Here is an 18,757-nt window from a genome sequence, read left to right on the forward strand (position 1 = left end):
TGATGGGTATTAAAGAGGGCACATTCTGCATGGAGCACTGGGTGTTATATGCAAACAATGAATCATGGAACACTACATCAAAAACTAATGATGTAATGTATGGTGACTAACATAACAATAAAATTTTAAAAAACCACATTAACTGTTTCTTATTCCATCCTATGGATGTACATCATTATTTTCCTATATGATTTCTAGGTTCGTTCCAGTTACCCATCATTCTTAATTATCTTGTGATAAACATCTGGTATTTCAGGTTCTGCACGGGAAGTGTAAAGTTTATTAAGTAATTTGTAGGGGCACCTGGGTGGCTCAGTCAGTTAAGCATCCGACTCTTGATTTCGGCTCAGGTCATGATCTCAGGGTTGTGAGAGCAAGCTCCACATCGATCCCAGTGTGGAGCCTTCTTAAGATTCTCTCTCTCCCTCTCACTCTGCCCCCCACCCCCATTGCTTGTGCACATTCTCTCTTAAAAAATAAATAAAAGAATAAAAAGTAATCTGTAAAAAAAAAAAAAAACCCAACACCCAAACACCCAGCTTTACTGAGATAGAATTCACACACCGAAAAAATTCGGCCATTTAAACCATACAATTCACTAGTTTTTAGGATATTCACAGTTGTAAAACCATCACCACAGTCATTTTTAGAACATTTAGAACATTTTCATCACCCCAAAAACAAATGCCATATCCATCAGCAGTCATTCCCCATTTCCCTCAATATTCCTTAGCCCTACCTACTGGCAACCACTAACTTTACTTTCTTTCTCTATGGATTTGCCTATTCTGGGCAGTTCATATAAACGGAATCACATTAGTATATGGGTTTTTGTAACTAGATTCTTTCACTTAATGTTTTCAAGGTTCTTCCATGCTGGGGGCCCCTGGGTGGCTCAGTCATTATTAGGCTTCTGCCTTCGGCTCAGGGTCATGGTCCCAGGGTCCTGGGATCGAGCCCTGGGACCAGGGTCCAGGGAGCCTGTTCAGCGGGAAGCCTGCTTCTCCCTCTCCCACTCCCCCTGCTTGTGTTCCCTCTCTCGCTGTGTCTCTCTGTCAAATAAATAAATCTTAAAAAAAAAAAAAAAAAGGTTCTTCCATGCTGGAGAATGTGCCAGCATTTCATTCCTTTTTATTGATGAATAATATGCCATTATACAGATATATAAGAATTTATTTATCCATTCATCAACTGATGGACATTTGAACCATTTCCACCTTTTGGCCATCATGAATAAAGCTGTTATGAACATTCATATACATGTCTCTGTGTTTTCATTATTCTTGGGTATTTAAAAGTAGGATTGGAAGTGGAATTTAACTTTAGAAAAACTGCCAGACTGTTTTCCAAAGCAGCTGCACAATTTTACATTCCCACCAGCATGTATGAAGGTTCCAATTTCCCCACATCTTCACTAACACTTGTTTTTTTTCTTTTCTCCCACTCTTTCTATCTCTCTTTTTTAACGATAGCCATCCTAGTGGGTATGGAATGAGATCTCATTGTGGTTTTACTTTGCATTTCTCTGATGGCTCAGGATGCTGCACATCTTTTCATGTGCTTACTGACCATTAGCATATATTCTTTGTTGAAGTATCTACTCAGATCCCTTGCTGTTTTCATTCAATCAGTAAATAATGAAATCAAACTGAGAGAACAATTAGTAACATTTCTAGGTACAAGGTCCTTAGGGTTATTAGAAATAAATGTATTTGTAATAATGCACCTTGCAAGGGAAGCAAAGACAAGATGAAACCAGTGGTGATGGGAGTAGGGATCTGGATGAAGCAGAACAACAGCCACCACAGAGGTATCTGGGCATGCAAACCAGAGGGTAGGATCTGGGATAAGTTTTGTTAGGTGCCACAGGAACCACATGCCTTCAGGTCATGTGTTTAATTCCCAATATATTGAGAGCAGTATTCAAGAATAACATCAACTTAGCCCTCAAAGACTTTTAACTGAAGCAGCACACCTCCTAGACTAGTGCAGCTACTCCTCTTCCCGCAGAAACAAGTGCAAATGCCAGACCATGGAGACCATCAGCTAGAGATTCGGAGGCGTAGGGGCCTGGGCCGTCTACTTACTAGTTATTGACAGCCCGCCACTTTCAAAGGTATATGGGTTTAGACAATCATTTGTGAGAAGAGACTTCCCGTCATCTTTTCATGTGTTATGTGGTGGTCTTCTCTTCATCATCTCAAGGCTTGTTCTTTGCCTCTTTTCCTTCTTACCATTCACTCACTTCCCATCAGGTGGTTCACCACTACTCTTCGTTTCTTAACTCACTGATTCACTAAATGCATCAATGAATCAGAGCAGAGCTAGACCTTTTAGGAATATCTGGCTGAAGAAAATGTTTCCTAACAGAGCCAAATAAACATGGGCAGGGAATTAATTATATGTTTTAAATACAAAGATAATTCCTCCATTACAAAGAGAAAATTGCTCTCTTTGTTCAGTAACATATCTTATCTCACACAGTATAATGGAGAAAAGGCACCTTGTCTAAGATTAACTTTCTCATTTTCATTTATAGAACTGTTTACAAAGGACATGTGATAAATACTCATTTCTGACGACTCAGTAAATTAGAAATAGAAAGATACTTAACATACTACTTTAAATAATCATCAAATATAATACTTAGTGGTGAAATCTAGAATCATTTACCTTAAAAATAAAGATGTTATTATTGATATACTTACGGTCACCATTAGTTAAATAATAATATAATGGTCCTTCTCGTCAATAAAATAAAATGGGAATGAAATAAAAGAAAAAGCTGTTAGAGAACACAAAATTACTTCTCAATACAGACGATCTTTATCTAGGAAACTGAAAAGTCAACTGAAAAAAATTTTAGATTTATTAAGAGTTCATTAGGTAGCTAGACAATATATCTTAAAAATTAATAAATTTTTCTATATGCCAGAAAAAAGTTAGAAAATGAGAAGAATGTCAGATCTTTTTGAAAGCAGTTAATAGGAAATATAAGGGGTTAAATCTGTAAAGAAACCCACATGATTGAAATAACAGTAAGTGACTAAACTTTTCTAAGTTACATTACAAAAACTCAAACAACAATACATTTCTTGTTCTGGGGTAGGAAGAATGACCTATTTATTCACAGATTCATCTGGAGCAATAAATAGCTGGGAATAGCGAAAAAATCTTGGGGACAGAGAGCAAGAGTAATGAAGCGAGTTAATTAAAATGTAATACAAAGCTAAAGTAATTAGAACAGAATCATCTAAAAACAGGCCCTATCACAGAGCATAATTCAGTGTACGATAAAAGGGACATCACATACCAGCGGGGAATAAAAGTACATTATTTTTACATTTGAAGTGCTATCTGGAGAAAAATAAAATTAAAGCCTCACGTCATGCTTATATTTAAATGCTAAGATTGTTTCCAGACAGATAACAAAGCTAAAGAATTTATTTATGCTTTTAATATTTAAATAGAAATAATATTTCTCACTTCTTAGAAAACTATCCCCTACTTCCAAGTAACAATGGGAGAAGTCAATTCATAAATTTCACTATATTACTTCTGTATTTAAGTATATATAACAGATGAAGTATACAGTGTTACGTAAATCTGAAAGGAGAACACCAAAATACTAGCAGAAAAATGGGGGAAAGACATGGACAGCCTACCTAAGGATTAGTAAACAAATTTACTCTCACAAATCAAATAAATAAAAATTAATGTGAGTTAATATTCTTGCTCAATAAATTTGCAAAAGGCCCAAAACTAGGTACTACAACCATGTTGAATGGTAACTTTTAAAATGCTGCTGTTGGCTAAAACCTCCAGAACAATGTTGAAAAAAAAGACATCCTTGTCTCGTTTCTGATTGAAGGGGGAAAAAGCTCAACCAGTTCCCATTAAATATTACATTTCACCATTAAGTATGAAGTTATCAGGCTGAGCAAATTCTCTTCCGTTCTTGGTTTACAAAGTGTTTTTTATCAGGCCTTAACGTTAGATTTTGTCAAATACTTCTGTTTTACTTCCACTGTTCTGGCTATTTTTTCCTCTGTCTCCTTTACTGCCTTGTCTTCCTCCACTAACAGTGAAGTTCCTCAAGGTTCCATCCTTTGCTGCCTTCTCTCCTCTTTCTACACTTCTCCCCTCATTGTGAGCAATTTCATCTAGTTTCATGATTTTGCATACCACTTAGGTGGCCAACTACTCCCACATCTATCTAGACCATTCATTCTAGCTCCCAACTCATATCCATGCTACGTACCAAGCAGCTCCACTCAGACATCTCACAATTTCCTCCTCCCAATCATGCTGAGTGGTCTTTCTTTAAAAAAAAAAAATTTTTTTTAAGATTGTATTTATTTATTTGACAGAGAGAGAGACACAGCAAGAGGGGGAACACAAGCAGGGAGAGTGGGAGAGGGAGAAGCAGGACTCCTGCTAAGCAGGGAGCCCGATGTGGGGCTCAATTCCAGGACCCTGGGATCATGACCTGAGCCGAAGGCAGACCCTTAACGACTGAGCCACCCAGGCACCCCTTTCTTTAAAATTCTTATCACTCAAGATGCATAATGTTGGGGACATCTCCTTAGTCCAGTCAATCTTCTCCTTTCAAGTCTGGGCTCTATTCGTTTCACACCTTCTTCTCAAACCTGTAACACTTCTGCGAGCATCCTCACTCTCAGCTTGTAATTCTGCTGCTTCCTATTTAAATGGGAAGGTGAATGCAATCAGAAGACAATGTCTATAGGTTCCTATCACCAAATCTACCCACCTACCTACATCTGTGCCATGTACTGTCTTACCTTTTTAAAAATATGGTGTTCAATCTATGCTCCCATCTCAGATCAACCTTTCTTTCCACCTGTCCCCTAGATCTCTATTTTGTCTCCCCTACTCCAGAACATTTCTCTAGTAATTCTCCCTCCATTGTATATTATCAGTATAGATATCAGTATCTATATCGATATTTTCTTTTTTTTTTTTTTAAAGATTTTATTTATTTGAGACAGAGAGAATGAGAGACAGAGAGCATGAGAGGGAGGAGGGTCAGAGGGAGAAGCAGACTCCCCGCCGAGCAGGGAGCCCGTATATCGATATTTTCTTATAAATTCTACTGATCATATAGATTATCTATATTCTATTCTATATTACCAATATTTGATACTGATATTATTATTCTGTATTATCAGTATTTCCCTTTTACTGGACTATTCCCTAATTCTATATTATCAATATTTCCCCTCTGTTCTATACTGTCACTACTTCTCCTTTACTGGATTATTTTCATCAGGTAAACATAAAAAACATGCTATTATAGAAGCACCTGGGTGGCTCAGTCGGTTGAGCGTCTGACTTTTGGTTTTGGCTTAGGTCATGATCTCAGGGTTGTGAGATCCTGCCCTGCATCAGCCTCCTCACTCAGTGGGGAGTCTGCTTGAGATCCTCTTCCTTTGCCCCTCCCCTTGTGCACACATGCAAACTCTCTAAAATAAATTCTAAAAAAGAAAAGAAAGAAAACCATGCTATTATAGCTCCCTAAAAAGAAAAAACAAGGAACACTCTCAATCCATATCCACCTCATGCTACCACCCCATGTCTCTATAAACCTTATCTAAAACTTGAAAGAACTGCCAACATGCTAACCTCAATCCCCCTCTTCTCTCTTGAACCCACTCCAGTCAAGCTTGTGTCTCCTAAACTCTACCTCAACTTCTTTTGTCCAAAGTAACTTATGACATCTACAAGTGGCTCAATCCAAGCATAAATTCTCAGTTCACTTTCTACTACCATTTGAATGAACACCCTTCCTACAAACACTGTTTTTTCACTTGGCTTCCAAGGCAGAACCAGCTTCTAGTGTTCTTCTGGTCTTACTAACCCTTCCTCAATCTCCATTACTGGATATTGCTCATCTCCCCAAACTCTAAATGCTAGAGAACCCTAGTTTTAGTTCCTAGACCTTTTTACTCTAGGTATACTCATTCCAATAATGAGTATATGATGAGTATAATGAATGAGTACATTCAGGCTCACGGCTTTAAGCATCACGTATGTGCTGATTAGTATCAATTTATACATCCTGTCCAGATCTAATCCCTGAATTTCATTTAGCGTCTTGCTTATCAATTACCATGTCCAAAACTGAGCTCCTTATTAACTCTTCCCTCAAACCACTTTTCCCTATCAAAGATAAATGACAGTTCCATGCTTCCAGTTACTTTGACTGAAAATCTTGATTTCTCCCTGGCTCTTCTCCTTCCCCTCCACCTCACATCTAATCCTTCAGTAAATTCTATCATCAAAATATATCCAGACTCTAACCAGTGCTCACCATGTCCACTGTCCTCCCTCCTTCCTGGATTAATACCAAATCCTCTGTTTTGGTTTCCTATTGCTGCCGTAACATATTGTTATCAAAACAGTTTAGCTTAAAACAACACAAATGTATTATTTTAAAGTTCTGGATATCAGAAGTCTAAAATGTATCTTACAGAGCTAAAATCAAAGTGTCAGCAGACCTATTCATTTTAGAGGCTCTAGGGAATCCGGTCCTACTCCTAGAGAATGCCCACATTCCTCTAACTTATGGCCACACTGCTCCAACTCCTTCTTCCATGATAACAGTGTCTTCTCAGATGCTGACACCCTTGCCTCCCTCATATTAGGACACTTGTGATTATATTGGGAAACCACATGGATAATCTTAACCGGGTAAAAATTCTTAGTGTTTTTGTTTTTTACCTTTGCAAAGTCCCTTCTACCATAGAAGGTAACACATTCATAGGTTTTAGGAATTAGTTAATGAACATCTTTGGCGGGGGCGGGGGGGGGGGGGGTGTGTGGCAGGGATTATTCTGCTTAGCGCAGCCTCCTGAGGAGTATCTCTGCTTCTGTCCCTCCTGACAAAGTCATGGAGACTGTGTTCAAACCTAAGTTAGATCATGTCAATCCTCTATTCAAAATCCTTCAATGGCTTCCCATGTCACTCAGAGTAAAGAGCCTTACCATGGACCTAAAAGGCCCCAAATCACACAAACTCCTCTTAGATATCTGACCCGCTTCCTCAAAGCCTCTGTGTTTGCTGTTCGCTCTACCCTCCATGGCTTGCTGGGTAATCTCCTGCCAGGTCTATGCTTCTAAATCACGTTCTCAGTGACGTCTTTCCTGACCTTCCCATACTATCTAAGACATATATTGGAATTTGTGGGATGCAGCTAAAGCAGTGCTTTAAGAGAAATTTATAGCATTAAATGTTTAAGTGTGACATTAGAAAAGAAGCTCTCAAACCAATGATCTCAATGCTTTGAACTTCAGAAACTAGAGAAAGAGCAAATCAAGCACAAAGCAAGCAGAAGGAAAAACAGAGTAACTGATGCAATACAAATTACCAAACCTCACTCTAGAAGAAACAGCCAGTGTGAATATCCTTGTATCTATTACAGAAACTGAACTGTTAAAAAGCTTCCCACAAAGAAGACTATGGGCCAAACAACTTCATTGGTAAATAATCCGAAACATTTAAAGGACTAATACCCATTATACAGACTTCTCAAGAAAACAGAAGGAATCACTTTCCAAATGTTAGGATATGGAAATCAGACTTCACGAGAAAAGAGAACGAGACCAGTATCAAAATGCAAGCCCTACAAGGAGAATGAAGCATCTCTGGCGGCCTGTGACCTGCACAGCCTTGTCAGAGGGAGTGGAAGTGGGGTGGGGGCGGGCAAGGTACAGAAACTTTGTCAGAAGCATCTCCTTCCAGCTCTTCAGTGAAACTGCTTTGAAAGAAAAGATTAGACAATATCAAAAGTGGAAAAGTGAGCTGGTTCAAAGGCAGATGATCCTCTGATTGTGAAATAATAGATGAGTGAGAGCTGAGGTCACAGGGCACCGTGGCCTGTATGCTTTGGCTGCCCTTTAAGAGCTATATAGTTTCTCACCACCGATAGGCCAGGCCTGTGTGGGTTTGTGCTTATCTGATGCTTGTTAAGCCTGTCAGCCACAAAAATGATCAGCATTCCCAGAAGCACAACGGGAAAAGAAGCAATATGAAAGAATGGGCAATTTTATAAGTTATTTCTCTAGTTAGTGATAAGTACAAAAAAGAAAAAAAGAAAAAGAAATGCAGATAAGAAGTGGCTTCAAATACTTAATTCAACCTTGTGTAGATTTCCAAGAAAGGCCACGCATTAAACCAGGCTCTATGAATTATTAAAGGACCAGATCTGTATTAACCTAAACGTACAATGCTCATTCTCACAAATGAACTAAGAAAAATAAAATATTAAGTGAGATCATCTCCAAAATGCCCTCCTACAATTTTAAAGACTCAACTGTCAGAAACATTCTTCTTTTTCTTTTTCCTCCCTGGCTAGCACCAAATGAACTAAACAAGTGAAATATCCTAAGCAGCTACCATGGACTAAGACTTGGGAGCATTCACAAACAAGACATGCCAGGGATATGTGGGGTACAGATTCAGATCTTTCCTCAAAACAGCTGGGTTTTTTCCTTATAAAACCATGTGAGATTAGGGCTCCGTGCTCAGATGGGAGCAGGTCTCCCTCCTGATGAAGAGTGGGAGAGTGCAGCCACAGAGTAGAAGGCAATGCAGGCAGAGACAGCTGACCTACTTCCTTTCTTATAATAGCAAATCACAAAAAAATGTGGGTGTTTTTATCCCCCAAGCAACAAAATAAAGCCACTTTCAAGTTACTTCCTCCTCAACTTTAATTAATCTCAAATATTTGAAGTTAACGCTGTTTAACTGCTAAAAAGTGAGTACTTTAGAACAGTTCCCCTTTCCAAAAGTTAATTTGCTATTGGTTGGACTGAAAAGTGGAAGAAAAAAAAAAAAGCTCTAGAGGTTCCATCTATCATCCCTCCCAGAAAGGAACAATAAGGTCTAGGATCCAAATCCGAACTGTAGGTGGGACCACAGAAAAGCAGCCCCTAGGGAAGTTACACAAGGAGGACACCCCCATGACAGGGACCTACTTCCTAAATGCAAGAGCCTACGTGTGAGGCACAAAAAATAGCCTGGAAATACCTCACAGGTATTCCATCCTGGGGACAGATACTGACAGCAGCCTCACAATTAAGAAAGATATACTCTAAAAACTGTCTACAGCACAGTAAACTCCTTCTTAAACTCCTGGTGAACTATCTCGCCTAGTTGATTATCTTGCCTAGACTCTTGTTTATCCAACAAACCAGTGACTATGGAAGGGAACAAGTCAGGGCTAGGGCCCTGGTGCTGGAGGTCGCTGCCCAAATCAGGATGAAGAGTAAAGAGTAAGCCTCCACTGAGCCCTCTTCCACAGAGGGATGGCCACCAGCATCTTTGAAGAAGAGGCCCTCTGAGCGTGCTACACATGGGCCAAAGTAAGCCAGATGCAGTCCCAGAAGAGTTTATCACGCTCAAAGATTTTCAAAACTTTTCATTAGTTACCAATCATTTAAAATGGAGACTTGACAGAAAAATCTGAATTGCTGACCTCTCTTTTAAAATAATGAAAGGGGCACCTGGGTGGCTCAGATGGTTGAGCGTCTGCCTTCGGCTCAGGTCATGATCCCGGGGTCCTGGGATCGAGCCCCGCATCGGGCTCCTGGCTCGGCGGGGAGCCTGCTTCTCCCTCTCCCTCTGCCTCTCTCCCTGCTCGTGCTCTCTCTCTCTCTCTCAAATGAATAAATAATCTTAAAAAATAAATAAATAAATAAATAAAAGAAAGAAAGAAGGAGCACCTGGATGGCTCAGTCGTTAAGCGTCTGCCTTCAGCTCAGGTCGTGATCACGGGGGCCCTGGGATCAAGCCCCGCATTGGGCTCCCTGCTCAGCGAGGAGCCTGCTTCTCCCTCTCCTACTCCCCCCTGCTCGTGCTCTGACAAATAATAAAATCTCTTAAAAAATTTAAAAAAAGAAAAAAGAAAGGACCTGGCAACAGTGGCTGAGGTGGAGCTGCAGCTGCCTCTTGTAGAAACACCACGTAATACTCAGGCTGTCACTGTCATGCCTGCAAACGCCGGCTCAATTTGCCTTCAAGGAGTCTGCCCAGCCCCGCTTGTGAGCACAAGTAGAAATGAGCCTAGGTCAGGGTCTGGGAGACAAGCAACACACCTAGAGAAACGCCTTTTTATCCAGAACATACACCCAATACCAAGTGTGGTCTGGGCACTGTCTACGCCTACTTCCCTGGAGGGTGTATCCTCACTCAAACCTGCGCAACACGGCCCAGCCACACATGATTTATGCACCCCATCATTTCATTAGGATCTACTGGACTCTCCATGCGATTTTTCTCCTAGGCTTTAAGATCATTTATATAAATACTCTTGGTAGGTGTGATCAGCGTATGTTACCATCTGTTTCAGCCGATATGTGAAAGCATTGTCACTTTTCAAGCATTTCAAAACCAAATGGAGAACTAAAGACATTAAAAACTAAGTGCTGATAAGGTAAAACGGCAAACTTGAGGAAAGAAGGCCAAATCTTAGAAATCTACTCTAAATTTACTTCATATAATTTGGTCATCCATGAACTTTCTACAGGTGACTCAATCCATTGTGCTTCTATCTTTACAGCTACCGAATCCTACCAGATTTCATGACTGGATTAAAGCTGCGGAGATGTCCAACACATAATATGGATTCACAATATGGCCCATCACACCAGTGTTTAGACAAAGCAACTCTCACTGGCACATTAAATCCACATGGGTGAGAGGAGAACAAATGCCCTAACTAGCCTGTGCACCAGCTAGGATCCCAGATTAATAACCAGGCGTTCCTTATTGTGGTGGCCTATCTTGAGTGTCAGAAATTATTTACACAAATGAGACCTCAATATATTTTAAAGCTGGTTGCAGACATAACACAGAAACTTTATTCCTGGGACCTGTCTTCTGTTACTCCAGTTCCTATGCTTTGTTTCCCTTTATCTGCCACTGCCATCTGGCAGGACATTTAGACAGAGTGAATGTAAATCCTCAGAGTATGCCAATGAGGCAGTCTCTACGTGAGAAATCAGAAAGGCAGCCTCTTCCATGGAAAACAGCACTTATACTCCTGTGACTGTCAAGGAGCTCCGGGCCCCACAGACACAGTCCATTCCACAGGAGGCAGGCAACACACTGGGCATTTAACAAAGCAACTGTTCTTCTATGTGCTTCAGAGTCTTTTGAGAGTCCCAGATGCTTAACCTAGCCTAATCACTAGTCTTCCAATATGCCATTATAAATGGAGAAAAGTTCTCAAGCTTTTAATTCAGTAGCTGGCTGGATTACATTATTAATATCTGTATCAGAATATACTTTAGGACATTATGGGGTAATGGTTCTAGCTCTTGAATCTTGTTCCCTCCAACACAGAGATCCAAATCCCAGGCATTAAGTAGGAGCATAGGTGGGTAGCTGTTCCTACCGTCAGGCTCATGGGATAACTACCCTAATTCCAAGACTGCCAGATGCTACAAATGGCCCTCTCTCAAGGAGGGTGCAGAATGAATAGTGTGGTCACTACCCCTCTCCATTTGCCAGCAGTGAAGGACACTATGCATTTTTAATGAAGGACAAGGGGATAGTAACATGTGATGCCCCATGGAAATGTCACTTGAAGTTAAATACAAATTTCTCCACACTACATGAATTCTGGATCAGTGTTTTGTCCCCCAAGACTTCCATGTAAAATCCTAAAAACAAAACTAAAAAAATAAATCTCGAGTCCACTCTAACCAAAATCCAGTTAGGTGGTACAATGAACATTCCTGGTCATACCTTACCTGAGGACAGAGGGCTTCTAGCTGGCTTGCTGACATTCGAACAAGTTTTACACCTTCTTCATTGTTTGAGATGGAACAGGCCAAGTTGGCAACCTAAAAGAAGGAACACCATAAAAAGATCTTTGAAGTTTTTTCTTTTGATCGCTAAAGAAAACACATGTATACCTACTCCCACCCTGGATCTTCTACAGAACACATGCCAAGAGCGTCAATGGTGTTTTATTTCTCACAGATTGATTACCTACTTTGGAGGACAATTTTTTTTTTAAATCTCTGTGCTGAGGAGATAGTACAGACCTGTAACAAAGGCCACACTTTAAGTTGGTGACTTAAATTTCAGGGCGTGTAACCCAAGATTTTACATGTGCTCTAATCTGCCTCAACAGCAGCTTCAGAAAGAGGTTCTCATGGTGCGGACAACAACATGAGAAAATCTAAGGAACCAAGGGCATCAGGAAAGAATAGTTGGTATCCTCAAATAAAAATATATTATGCAGCCGTTCTTGAAAAAAAGAAATAGAAATTCTGAGTTGCTATTCTCATGTGCCGAGTGAATGGATGCTTACTAAGCCAAGAGGAGTTTTACTTGAACACAAAGCTATTTTTCACATAAGAAAATAGTATTAAGACAATATCAAGATGTACCCAAGGCCATCTTCATCAGAAATGTAAAAAGTAACAGGGATGACGTCCCACAGTTAAGAGCAAAACTGTCCTTCGACCAGGTTCTCAAAAGCACTGACAGCTGGCCTCTTTCCTAAATGGTACTGCTTCACTTGAACTAAAATCCTATCCTCCTCATCCAAGTATCTCCATGACACAATTCAGGAAGCCAGAAACAGTCTTTCCAGGTTGTGTCATACTTGCTCTGCTGAGGCCCTGCCGGTGCCGAGAAGGCAGCTCTGGAGCAACTGTGAGGGCTGCGATCACTTATCCATGTTTCTAAATGAACAGGCTTGCCAATTCCATTAGCAACACCAAGGACCAAATGAATACACAGTGCTAAGACACATCTTTCCCCTGGTCGCAAAATGAGTTATGAATGACAGAGGCGTGGGCAGCTCAGTATCAGAGGCACTTTCCAGGAGCTTAAATGCCAGAGTAAACAAGGGCAAGGGTGATAACCTTTGATTTTCACTCCTCCACCCAACGGAAGCACATCAAGGCACAAGAAAAATTACATACTATTATGGCTATTGTTTCCAGTCGTATGGTTAGGGATTATCAGCTTTCTGTAAGACTGCTATCAGAATCCTGCAATGCCTAACCATAAGAAGAAACCAAAGAACTAATGTGCAATTTATACATAACATGTAAGGAAGTGAAAAATTAAGCTAAATCCTTAATGTTTAGGGGACTTCAAGATCCTATAAAGAAGTAACATTTATTACCCCCCCCCCCCCTTAAGATTACAATTCCACTTCCTAGTATCATCTGGATCTGGGCAAAGAGACACTAGTCTTCATGAAGGTAACAGAGTTGATTGGAGACTTCTATTTCTTTAAAAGTTACTGCAGGGGCACCCAGGTGACTCAGCCAGTTAAGCATCCAACTCTTGGTTTTGGCTCAGGTCATGATCTCAGGGAAGTGGGATGGAGCCCCGAGTAGGGCTATGTGCTCAGCGCAGAGTCTGCTTAAGATTCTCTCTCTCCCTCTGCCCCTCCCTCTCTTAAAAAAAATTACTGCAAAACATGACCAAAACTATATTTTGTAGAATATTAAAACTTCTAAAAAACTTATCTCTCAAATGTACATTTTATGATGCTACAGTGAAGGAAAAAGCTTAAATCAGATGTGTTCATGAATTTGTAACTCCTATTGCCTCAATTCCTTAAGAAGGCATTTTGAAAAACAAATAAATTTGAGGTTCATCACTGCTTTAGCAGCTTGGGGCTAACAAAGATTCCTGGTGAGGTGAGCATACTAAGACCCAGCACCCCCGCCCCACTCCTGCCATTTGGGAGGCCAGCCAAGTGTTAAATTCAGGAAGGTCTGTCACTGTGTTTCTATCTTCTACTCTCTAGTCATGACTACCACAATTTTATTTCAATTTATACTCTCCCAATTTTACGAATCTGTAAAACCCAGAAAAATACTTAAGAAGCAAAGATTATGGAAACTATCATCCGCTGTAGATCAGACACCTGAGAGTGGTGTGTGGCTGAGGCTGAAATGGCTAACTTCTGTAAACCATCTTTCTCATTTCCTGATACAAAACCTAACAAAATAAAGGTTATAAAGGTTATGGAAGACTTGTTCTTTATTTTAAAACATTACTTAAAATGGTTTCTGATGTACTGCTGAAGCAGTTATGTTCTACAAGAGTACACTGCCTGTTTCAGGAGGCCACCCTGCCTGGCTGGGGAGGAGGAAGCGGGCGCCTGTCACTGACAGTCTTCTCCAGATGAATGAGCTTCTATTCACCCTCCAGGGACAGGGCTACTCACTTCTAACAATGACAAATGTGCAAATGCAACATCTCAACTGTAGCTCTCTGAGAGGCTGAGAGGCTAACCTCATATACTAGTGCCAGGCTTGATGACCGAGAAAGCTGACGGTGAGGGGAGGGGCTTCCTAAATGTCTCCTTCTGGGGCTCTAGAAATTTGGGAGAGCAATTAAATACTGAGACTGAAGAAGATTCTCAAGTTTGAATTAAAAATACTCAGAGCAGCTAACTTGTAGAGAACCTGTCAGAGCACTTACCTGCACAGTACCTCTAGATTTGTTCTGAGAATAAATGACTGTATCTCTGCTATCATGGTAAATTGTGTATTAACAACTTAAACGTCTTTCATTCCTGCTAATCCAAGCAGTGGGCTCAGACTGACACTACAACCACGAGCTTTGAAATCCTGAAGGCCTCTTGCATGTTTATGCCTACACCGTGTAAATTTGGACCTTGTAGAAGAGCAGAACATTTCAGAAAACCAGCAACTCGCTGATTTAAAAAAAAAAAAAAAAAAGCCCTGGAGTTCTGCTAGTTTCAAGAGCAGTGCAGTAACAATCTGTTCTGTGGAGAAAGAAAAAAAAATCTCACAGCCAGGCTGTGTCAGTCAACAAACATGACATCTGCACATTACAGAAAAGACAACTTTTCAAACAGTTAGGAAAACTCTACCTTTATACTAGATTTTCTCTTCTGAAGTTCTGTAGTGGAAAAAATAACCCACTATGACAACTTTTTCTCTATTATACATGTGTTGATGACTTTAAATGAAGTTGAAATTTGTTTGAACTCAAACACAAGTTGTTTCCCACTGCCCCGAGTAACTGCTTCTCATTCATATTTGGCTGAGGTGCTCTACTGCCCCTTACTCTGGACCGTCTGAAGGAAGTTAAGATTTCTTTTTGTTCTCAGTAATAAATTATTCATTTATTAGTGACCTAACAGCCTACACCCATTTTGTGGGAGTGAAACAAGTGCGAAGAACTTTGGAAAAGGGAGCTTTTAAGTCTAAGTGGTGATAGAACAACCATAAGGCTGAAGAGGATGAAGCTCAAAACCTAAATTACTTGCCACTGGGGCTTTGGGTTAAGCTACCACCTAAGTTTTCCTCTTTAAAACAGCTGAGTCTGAACTCTCAAAAAAAAAGTACAAAATAACAATAACTCAACTCTCCAAACCTGTCATGCATTAAGTGAGAAGTCCCACCTGCACATCATACAAATTTCAGAACCACTTAAATTTCCACCAGTTACTCCCAAATCCACAAGGGAAATGATGGAACAGAGTAAGCCACCAAAAAACGAAGCATGTATGGATGACAGAAAAATTCCTAATTGGATTGTGGTAATGGCTGCATACTTCTGTAAATTTAGTCAAAATCACTGAATTGTATAGTTAAAAGGGTGAATTTTATAGTCTGTAATTTATGCCTCAAAAATCTTGTTTTTGTTTTTTTAATGCAGGGCTAACCAGGTCTTAATTAAGGAAAATTATCAGAGGCTAGATATGAGAAAGCAGAAATTCAAAGAGGAAAAAGCAAGCATTGAAAACAGTGTTTATACATGGGTGGGGAATAGAGAAATGGGGTATGAGCCATTCTGTGATCAGAATTTGGGGTTTTTTTTTAAAGATTTTATTTACTTATTTGACAGACAGTGACACAGCAAGAGAGGGAATACAAGCAGTGGGAGTGGGAGAGGGAGAAGCAGGCTTCCTGCTGAGCAGGGACCCCGATGTGGGGCTCGATCCCAGGACCTGGAATCATGACCTGAGCTGAAGGCAGACGCTTAACGACTGAGCCACCCAGGCGCCCCCAGAATTTGGGTTTTTAATGGACCAGCAACACCATGGCCCTCACAAGGTAAATGCCTCTGATCTAGTCATGTGTTAGTGGTATCCCTAAGCAACCAACAGAAGCAAATATAAATGGAAATTTTCCCCGATGGAAGGTAATCTAAACCCAGGCCTCAAAGAATTCTCATATGCAAAATGCCAGGAATGTGAATTTACAATAAAAAAAATGCAGGAAGTACACAAGGAGATAAGCTATCTTGGGCAGGAGTAAGCAAAACAATTGTGTAATCAGATCCATAATGATGGCAGATACTCAAATGATCAAAACTGGAGTATTTAAAAATACGTTTCTTATGTTAACAGAAATAAAAGTATACAAAGGAAAAATACACTCAAAAATGATGAGGCATATTGGAGAAGGGTCAAAGTAGAACCACAAGAGAAAATTAGTAACTTCACAACTTCTAGAAGTTTAAAGTAATCTTGACTAAATACTGATAGAAAGAGAATTACTAACCTGTAAAGTAAAACTGAAGAAATTATTCAGGAAAACCAAGAAATTTTCATGATATGGAAATCACACACGAAATTAAAGAGATGTGCAATTAGACTGAAAGAGACTACTATTCAACTATAAAGGATTCAGAAGGAAAGACAAAATGGGAGAGCAGCAATAGTGAAAGAGATTTCGGTTAAAAATTTTTCAGAGTGGATGAAATATAAATTTCAGATTTGAGAAGACATTTTAATAAGTAGGGTGAATAAAAAGAAATCCATACCTGGACATACTATTGTGAAGCTTTACAACAACAAAGACAAGATTTTTAAAACAGCCAGAAAGTTAATACAAATTATTCACAAAGTAAGCTCAGTAAGACTGACTGCTGACTTCTCAATAGCAACAATGGCCAAAGAGATGGGGAAAAAGTATCTTCAAATTGGGGCGGGGAGGGCGGCAATGGAGAAATCATCCTAGGACCGTACATTCAATGAAATTATTTTTCCAAGATTTGGGGCACAATAAAGACATTAAAACCAACAAAACCAAAACAACCTGAGAGCATTTACTCCAGACAGATCTTCCCTACCCTGACTAAAGCAGTTTGTAACAAAAATGCTTCAAGAAAAAGGTAAGTAATTCCAGATGGAGGGCTTAACAACATACAAGAAGAAATGAGAAGCAATGAAAATAATGTATCAGGTACAATTTAAGCCAAGTTGAAAAAATGAATACAGCAACACTAATGGGGCTAAAACTTAAAAGAAAGCACTGGACAACAGTGATATTTAAGTTGGAGAATGGTGGAAGTTAAAGCATTCTAAGATTCTGACATTGTTTCAGAAAGAGGAAAAGATACTGATTAACCTCAACCTCTGAGTTAAACATGCATGCTAAAACATCCAGAGTTACTACTAAAAAAACAGAGCTCACCATTTCCAAACAAGAAGAAGGGATAAAAATAGGAGGTGAGAAGATCAATTAATCAATCCAGAAGCGGAAAGATAATCAGAGGAGGGATGGAAACAGAGTGTAAAGAAGGAAAAAGAGAACAAAATGTAATGGTAAAAATGAATCCACATGTCATAACAGTAATGAAATGTGTATGTACAAAACTCTCTAATTAACTGGAAAAAAAACCCTGCTAAACTGAGTAAAAATAAGTGAACGTATGCTCTTTATAAAATACACTTAAAACATAAACAAAGGTCGTACACTATTTTAAAAAAGAAAGGAGAAAGCTACACTGGGATGATCAGAAGGAAGCACCTGACTCACAGCCCTCTGTTCTCCCCAATATTGTCACTGGGAGGCTGAAGGCCACATGCTAGGCCCCTCACGAGATCACAGCTGTTTGCATCTCAACTCAGTGGCAACTGAATGATACGACCTTGCCTTTTTAAAGAGAAATAACCACATAAAAAAAAAGATAATCATGTGGAATCTGTCACTGTATTAGGTATTAAAATGTTGAGGACTCTATTTAATCATTAAATGACCTTTATATATAAATATATAAAAGCTCCATGTAAGGATTCTTTCCACATTTTTAGGATAGGCTATTTCCCATGAAAAAATGGGCATCCTCCCTCCATTCTAAAGACAACAACTATACAACTGATTGTTTCATCCTTTCCACCTTGCTACCAGGAAATTCCATGCCAAATCCAAATGCAGTCACAGTAATTATAGTTGAAAATTGTCTATTATTCTTTTCCTAGGTCCTGATTTTCTTCATCTACCTTATTTTATCATGTATGTCTTTATTTGAAATAAGCCATATCAAGTTTAATTTAGGGAGAGACAGGACATAAATATAAGCATCTCTAATAAAAGGATTAGAAAAAAATACCATAAACTATTTTAAAAGACTTGGTTATTTGATATTTTCTTAAACGCTTTCATTGTAAATTGCCACCTAGATGATACAATAATCATTTCCATTTACTTGGTTATCATATGGACCACTTTAAAAGTTCCCCATTTCTCACTACAGATAGAACATCAGTTCATCAGCTCTACTGATGAGCAAACAGGAGGGCCTATACTCTTCTGGAGCAGGATGAAGTCTGGGCAGTGCTTCCTTTGTCATTCCTACCAATGTTCCAAGAGAAAAGGATCCTGATGTTCCCTGAGAACAAAGTTCATCTACTGCCTTCACTAGACCAGCCCAAAATTTGACTAAGTGGTTAAGTTCAGCCAAAAACACTTGTTTTGGATATGAGGTGTTAAAATAGTACAC

The 18,757-nt window shown here is 39.5% G+C and overlaps 1 protein-coding gene across 1 annotated transcript in view; it reads right to left on the reverse strand.

The window, feature by feature from the left end:
- Positions 1-18,757, reverse strand: part of CTNNA1 (catenin alpha 1) — a 122,799-nt gene that overhangs the window by 19,312 nt on the left and 84,730 nt on the right. Inside the window, exon 7 of the mRNA XM_031035087.2 lies at positions 11,776-11,868. Coding sequence (XP_030890947.1) covers positions 11,776-11,868 — 93 coding nt within the window. The remainder of the gene's footprint in view (positions 1-11,775; positions 11,869-18,757) is intronic.

The sequence above is a fragment of the Leptonychotes weddellii genome, chromosome 7 (assembly GCF_054177405.1).
Source record: "Leptonychotes weddellii isolate Sample4059 chromosome 7, ASM5417740v2, whole genome shotgun sequence".
Classification (NCBI taxonomy): Eukaryota; Metazoa; Chordata; class Mammalia; order Carnivora; family Phocidae; genus Leptonychotes; species Leptonychotes weddellii.